We start from the raw sequence: 8,108 nt of genomic DNA, 5'->3' as shown, positions 1-8,108 counted from the left end.
GGCCAGCATGACATGCACCCCAACCTCCTCGTCCGTCCACCTGCCCCACCCTTCTGTCCTCACGAGCCACCACCACCACCATCACCACCAGCCGTCGCAGGGGCTGGAGGGCGATCTCCTGGACCATCTCACGCCCGGCCTCTCCCTGGCCTGCATGGCAGGACCCGATGTTGGCTCCACAGCGTCGCACCCCCACTCACACATGTCTGCCATCAACCACATGTCTCACCATCACCCCCAGACCATGAACATGCACCCCCACAACCTCGGCTCTCACGCCTCCCTGGGAAGCGCAGGGGAGTCCGAACCTGACCCGCGGGAGCTGGAGTCGTTTGCAGAGAGATTCAAGCAGAGAAGAATCAAACTTGGTGTCACCCAGGCGGACGTGGGGTCGGCTCTGGCTAACCTGAAAATCCCAGGCGTTGGTTGTCTTAGCCAGAGCACTATCTGCCGGTTCGAGTCCCTTACACTCTCCCACAATAACATGGTGGCCCTCAAACCCATCCTGGAAGCCTGGCTAGAAGAAGCGGAAAGGGCGCAGAGGGAGAAAATGACCAAGCCCGAGATATTTAACGGAGGTGACAAGAAGCGGAAAAGAACCTCAATCGCGGCTCCCGAGAAGAGGTCCTTGGAAGCTTACTTCTCCGTACAGCCCAGACCATCTTCGGAAAAGATAGCAGCCATAGCAGAGAAACTAGAACTGAAAAAAAACGTGGTGCGTGTTTGGTTTTGCAATCAAAGACAGAAACAGAAAAGAATGAAGTTTTCAGCAACACACTAGGAAGATATGTAAAAAAAAAAAAAAAAAAAAAAAAAAAAAGACAGGATCTTCCTTTGTTACTTTGTCAATTAATTATTTTATTTTTACAGATTCCAGAACTTAATAACAACATTCCCCCTTTTGTTACAAACTGAAAAAAAAAGACAAAAAGGGGATCCCGTCAACCCGTACTCTGTTTTGTACTGTACTGTACTGATGGTGAGTTGTAAGTGACCAGTTCAGATCAAGGACAGAACTTCACCATCGACTTTCATGGCAATTCTATTGTACAGAATCTCAGAGAAACTTGAATAAGAATAATAAATATTCTCTTTAGTTGAAAAAAAAAAAAAAAAAAAAAACTTTTTTTATAGGTATTAATGTAAATATTTATTTGTGAATATATTGCACCTCTGTGTGAAGAGCCCACGGGTTTTCTTTTTAAAATGATGGTTGGTGTTTGCCGCTAATATCGATGCTTACTTACATTGTTACTTTATGTGATTTGCAAAAGCGATTTAACTTATACCTCCACTATGACTTGGGGAACTTTGTGTTTATCGTTGCATGGTTTACAAATAGAGCGTATCTGTGCGTTAGTTTTAAGGAAAATTTGAATGCATTGCAATAACAACAAACAACAACAACAAAAGGGTTTACGCTTCTGTTTTTCTACCTCATCACTCTAAGCACATTCGTGGTTGGGATTTTTTTTCTTTTCACGAGCTTAAAAGGGAAAATTAGATGACAATAAATAAATAAACGTGTTAAATGTCTATACTTATTTCACTGTAATAATGCTCTGACAATCAAACCATTTTTTTTTAAAAAACAATTGCGTTGTGAATTATTTGTATCTATCCACAAAAAAGACCAGAATGCATTTAGGTGTTACTGGGACAAACTTTGCGTTCTTTATTATTATTATTATTATTATTTATTATTATATAATAATATATTATTATTATTTAAAATTAATAATTATTTAGTTTTTTAAAACAGCCAAACAGATTTTTAAACATTATCTTGGCTAAATTTCAACACGATTCCATGTCCAGTTTTAGAGATGTTCGTTACCGTGTGTGTGTGTGTGTGTGTGTGTGTGTGTGTGTGTGTGTGTGTATATATGTCACTGGACAGACTAATATATATATATATATCATATATATATATATATATAATATATATGTTATATATATAGATATAGTTTTATATTTATTTTCTATTTATTTATTTATCTTTGCTATATTTATTCTAAAGAATGTCGTCTGTGATTACCTAAAGGTGTGCTTACAATGTGTAAGCGACATAATTTATAATAAACCATGCACGCTTTACCTCACTCACTCATACTATTTTCTTAATAAATTCCTTGGTTGTAATTATGATCATTTTTTGTTTGTGTATTTATTTGTTTTAAAGCGCTGTGTATGTGTTAGTGTCGGGTCACAGCATGACGACAGTTCCATATCAGATTTCACTGGAATCGATTTTTCATGGCAAGAGGTTCCAGGGTCGCTGTCACTGGTGTTGATATTATTGTTATTTTATACCATTTTGAGACATGCTTTTAAAGCAACTTTTAATGAAAAGCAGAACATTTATACGAAAAAAAAATCTTTGGCTACTAATCGCGTATTTTTTTTAAATCTTTTTTTCGTGTACATTAGTTCAGTGCTTTTTTTTAAATTGCATGTTTTCTTTAACACGTAATAAAGATACTCTTATCATAAAAAAAACGCGTATAAAAATGTCTGCTGTTTTCTGTAAGTTGCTTGTAAATCCAGTAATTCAATAGCCAGTAGACATCTCTTAAAATATAACATATTTTAATTTGCAAGTGGAAATGTCTTCATTTAATCACACAATTGTCGTCTTTCTTTGCAAAACAGCGTTTAAGTTACTTTCAGACTATAATAAACTATATATAAAGTTGTTTCATAGGTCATTCAATTATATTTGAGCACACTTATCAAGCTCCCTACTGTCCACCCACCTATATTCCAGAGAATCCAACAGGCAGAGCATTTCCTGCAAAGAGGACTATTAAGCTCTTAGGGAAAACCATTCAAATGCTGTTTAATATAAAATATTAACATGGAAAACGGAAATCACATATAAAAACTATCTACATGCAGGAGCAATCAAGAGCTACAATATCACTATAATTGTATTTAAGGTAGAGACAATAGTTGTCAATTCTTGTGCACTTGTAATGTTCGTTCCTGATCCACAGATAGAAAGTAACCTTCTCAATTATCTCACAGTAATATATTATTATAATACGATGAGAGATATGGAGTGCATCTAAAATGCACTGTTTGAGTTCCTCACAATGCATTATCTTCTAATTGAGATGCTTTTAGAATCAAATGGAACAGAAACTTTAACACAGCTTTTCAGTCTTGGTACTATACGATTCGGTTTCTGAATAGCGAATTCTTCTTCTTCTTCTTCTTCTTCTTCTTCTTCTTTGTAGTAGTAGTAGTAGTAATATTATTAATATTTGTTAAATGTAACACAGTTCTAAGTTTATACAAAGACAACACAATTTATGTTGAAGTTAACAAATCACAACACAATAACATGTCTTTTTAACACAAGTCTGTGTGGCTAAATGCAGTATTGTGTAAGAAAAGCACATTATTATGTTGTGGTATATTAATTTTAAAACAAAATTGTGTTGTCCGTGTATGAACTCAAAACTCTGTTACAGTTATCACATTTGTTCTGAGATTGTATTATTATTATTATTATTATTATTATTATTATTATTATTATTATTATTATTATTATTATTATTATTACTTTGTTTATTATAACATCAAAATAAATACCCCACCCGTGCACAGATATATTTACACCGACGAATGTAACACTATAAATAAACCAAAAAAATGATGTCTCCAAATACAGTTTTTGTTATTTATTTATTTATTTATTATTACATTGTGTGTGTGTGTGTGTGTGTGTGTGTGTGTGTGTGTGTGTGTGTGTGTGTGTGTGTGTGTGTGTGTGTGTGTGTGTGTGTGTGTCTGCTACTAACACATTATGTGTCAGAGCCTCAAACTGGCGAGCGAAACACAGCACAAATATATTCTGGTGACGATTTCAATAAATAAAGACAATAGCCCCTTACCGCAAGCATGAGGACAATAATAACTAAGTGTTTCCAAATGCAAAATAAGAAAGAAAGAAAGAAAGAAAGAAAGAAAGAAAGAAAGAAAGAAAGAAAGAAAGAAAGAAATGATACAGTACAGTACAGTATACTTGACAGTTTCCCATACTGTAATTCTACAAGCACTGTATAGTGACTCTGATGTTTTCTGTAACACTTGTTAAGCAGTTGGTTTCAGTTTGTAAACCCCATTATTAATGAATAATAAATATGTTCTGTTATGATAATATTGATTTTTGTGTTTGTGTGTGTATGTGTGTGTGTGTGTGTGTGTGTGTGTGTGTGTGTGTGTGTGTGTGTGTGTGTGTGTGTGTGTGTGTGTTAAAAGCGAATACCATTTTGCAGGCTAGATGCATAACATGGACCGGGTCCTAGTTCTTGTCTTCTTATGGTAAAGTCATGACACCTCAAACAATTAATACCTCTGTTTTTACATGTCAAACTCAGAATTCACGCACAATGAACTTGAATGCGCAAACTGCTACTAACACATTATGTGACAGAGCCTCAAACTGGCGAGCGAAACACAGCACAAATATTTGGCAACTTTTACATTTTGTTTACAATACACAAAACCATCTGTTGTTTATTAGTGGGATCATATTAAAACTGCTCCCAAGAACATTGAAAGTGGTAGTTTTGACTGATTTTAACGCTCAGACAGTAAATGTTAAATTAATAAAGTTTTCGAAGAATTATTTCCGTGCTCTTTACTGAATAATTATAGTTTTGTTTCAAATTATTGGGTTTGATAATACTAAATGGTACTGAAGAGGGTTAGCAAACAGATAAATGAAAAATAAATAAATACAAAAATAAATAAAACAGACAAATGAATATATAAATGTTGATATTAATTGTGTGTGTGTGTGTGTATGTACATTTTCACCATGTGTTATTTTACCTTAAAGTTTTTGTTTGTTTGCAGAGAGAGAGAGAGAGAGAGAGAGAGAGAGAGAGAGAGAGAGAGAGAGAGAGAGAGAGAGAGAGAGAGAGAGAGAGAGAGAGAGAGAGAGAGAGAGAGTCGGAAACAGAAAGTGCAACGTTTTTCAGCTGACCCTTGGCGTAAACTTCTTATCAAAAGCAGATGGGCTGACTTTCACTTTTTAGATATTTTCCTTTTATGCTTGGCTAAAGGTTAATTGATTTGAGTTAAAAAGAAAGACTCTTGGTCCGCACAGTGAATGCTCTTGGATGCGTGCAATGCCGTATTCTCTTGATTGTGTTTGTTAATCGTTTCATTTAAATAATTTACTTATAGAATACATCCTTTTTTAGAGTTACTGCGGGTTCAAAATGTTCACACGTTAGAAAGAAAATGTTCTGCCTAAAACAGAAAGATACATCAAAAGTGGGCGAGTAAAAAAATCTTTTCAGCTTTAATTCAAATGTTATTTCGTAAATGGGTAAAGCTAATGAGATCGCAACCATTTACAATAAAAAAGAAAGGATTTGTTACTAACAAATACAAATATTTAATACAGGTCATGCATGCTTAGTGCTTTGTATACTTTTTTTAACCGATCTCACAGTACTGTAGTCCAATATAAAACAGATGTGCCAATCTAATCAAAATACAAAGCAAACAATACATGTGTTTCAATTTGCATAGTTATTTACACGATGTGAAAAGGGGAACTATAAATGTAATATATGAAATGTGCCACACGGTACCTGTTTTTTTTTGTTTATTTTTTCTATTAAGACACATTTAAATGTCCATGCCTTCCTTGATGCTATAGCTGACTTCTGTTTTCCATGAAGCGGAAAGAACATTTTCATAAATAGGCCTTTGCCAAGTGCTGGGTATTAAAAATTAATGAACTCAGAGCCTTGAGTGCCGGCTTCAGGGCCTCAGAGAATCATCTCTCTGCTACATTACCATGTTTTTTTCCTATTTCACAAGCACAACCCTGCTGCACATCGGTTTTGCTTCTCGTCGGCTGAATTAGGCAAAGAGGTCCCGTTTACTCTGACTCTAAGACCGCCGCATAGCTCAGCCCGAAGTATGAGGAAACAGGCGCGTCTCTCCTCCTGCGGGTTAGACACACAGATCACACCCAACTTTTAAAACAAATTGAACGAGCGTTTGAGAGTCTGTGATCAAACACGCGCGTTACTAAACTAAAACAATTCAAGCCAAATTAATCACACAGTTCATTTAGCATCGCCACTACAATGGAAGGACTTGACACCAATAAGTATTGGATTCATTTTTTTTTTCTGTTTCATCTCAGCCTGTGCTGCATTCTTTCATGGAGAAATTAGCATGGCATGTATTTGAATTAGAATATACAGCGCTGATATGGCTAATTAAACTGCCTGCTCTTTGGTAGATTGGAATACTGCATTCCGTTAATTCTCTGAGGAATAAACGCTATACTGTATCCAGGGCACATCAAATCTGCTGTAGTCCACCTTAAATACGACGACGGCTTTCTGTCCGGAATTTCAGAATTTATTACAACCCTTCTGCTATTGATCATAATTATTGTCTGATTAATGATCGCCAGAAAACGAAACGATAGCGAACGGATTTACTTTTCAAACATAAAAGTATGGCTTGTTTGGGTAATTATTGGGTCGATAACGTCATAGATAGTTTAAATAGCCTATGAGATACTTGTGTTTAATTTGATTTACATACGCTAAATGAAAGCTGTAATTCAATTATTATTATTATTATTATTATTATTATTATTATTATTATTATTATTATTATTATTATTATTATTATTATTATTATTAGTATAATGTGTGTTTAGGAAGATCTTGTATAATGTTTAATTACTATGTGGTGATCATGTGAAAATTGTATAATATCAGTGAGTGACGTCCACACAGGTACAGTATATACATTTCATGAGAACTACTCTAACACTTTTTACAACGTAGACTGTACTTTAACTTCAATTTAAACTTATGTTAAAATAAACAAAAACTATGACCAATATTATCTGTCCCACAAAACACTATTTGATCATGAAAGTCTGGATTTGAACGTAACAGACAACTATGGATGTTATATATCCCTTAACAATTGCAAAACAAGTTGATATTGTGATACAAAAACATATACCCTACAAAAGTAACACACTGCAGACAAATACAGAAGGTGACGAAATTGTAAACTGACACGTCAGCACTTTAGTCTGTTGTTATGGAGATGGATCTGGCATACTGAAATAAACAAAAATGCCAACTTGGTATAAACGCATTTCAAACAACAAAAGTACTGTATTGCCGGGTAGGCCATAGGTCCTAAACAACGTGCTTTGCTTTATAGACGCATATAAGAAGATACACGTGAGAAGCATTCTTTTATAATGATTAATGCTTATGAAAAAGTAATTTTTACTGCCGAGAAGTCCAAGGTGATCCTGGGATATAGACAATAAACAAGACGAAAAACGCGAGGGGAAAAACAAAACAAAACAAAAAAAAAAACGTGGAATGAAAACATTATCGAGACTGAATTTCAGGTTTCTCTAAACCTAGTTAAACACAGGTACTCTGGAAGTTTTTATTTAAAAAAAAAATCTATTTTTTATAAATTAATTGTGTCTGTGTCCTTCAGTAAAACTATACCAGTACGGTTTTTTTTCATGTTCTAATTTAGGTCCAAATCTACTCTTTCCACACATACAGTCAACTTCCCAAACAAATATTAATAAAGCTATATATAAAAGCATTTTCATTACATTTAATAAGTGATGAGTTGATCGATGTTGCTATAATTTATTGATGTTAAATCTGAATATATTATTATTATTAATAATAATTATATAATAATAATAATATTATATTATAATAATATGTTGTCATAGATAGATTGACGTATTAACTTTAATTATCCACCGCCCTCTATGTATTGCAGGGAAATGTGTGCTCACTGTTTGGCACCGCCATGGCGAATAAGGCTGCAGCTTTATTTCAGCACCTTGGCCAGTTCCACGCTTAATGCGTGTCTCTAATTGACTATTAACAAGTTATATACCGCATGCAAATCTATTATTCTTTAGATAATTTATTAAGATTCTTGAAACACTTTTAATTTAATAAAAATACTGCGGTGATCGGTCACTGGAGAGGGAGTATTATTTTGGGGTTTGACTTATCTAAATCCTACTACTACTACCACTACTACTAGTAATGCATTTATGGTGTTTC

General features: G+C 34.4%; 1 protein-coding gene across 1 annotated transcript in view; it reads left to right on the top strand.

The window, feature by feature from the left end:
• Window positions 1–1,665, top strand: part of LOC121318743 (brain-specific homeobox/POU domain protein 3-like) — a 2,466-nt gene extending 801 nt beyond the window's left edge. Inside the window, exon 2 of the mRNA XM_041255751.1 lies at window positions 1–1,665. This exon is cut by the window's left edge and continues 125 nt beyond it. Coding sequence (XP_041111685.1) covers window positions 1–781 — 781 coding nt within the window. The 3' untranslated portion in view covers window positions 782–1,665.
• The last annotated feature ends 6,443 nt before the right edge of the window (window positions 1,666–8,108 follow it).

Source organism: Polyodon spathula, chromosome 7, assembly GCF_017654505.1.
Source record: "Polyodon spathula isolate WHYD16114869_AA chromosome 7, ASM1765450v1, whole genome shotgun sequence".
Taxonomy (NCBI): Eukaryota; Metazoa; Chordata; class Actinopteri; order Acipenseriformes; family Polyodontidae; genus Polyodon; species Polyodon spathula.
Note: the sequence above shows the minus strand (reverse complement) of the source record. Positions and strands in the feature narration are given on the sequence as shown.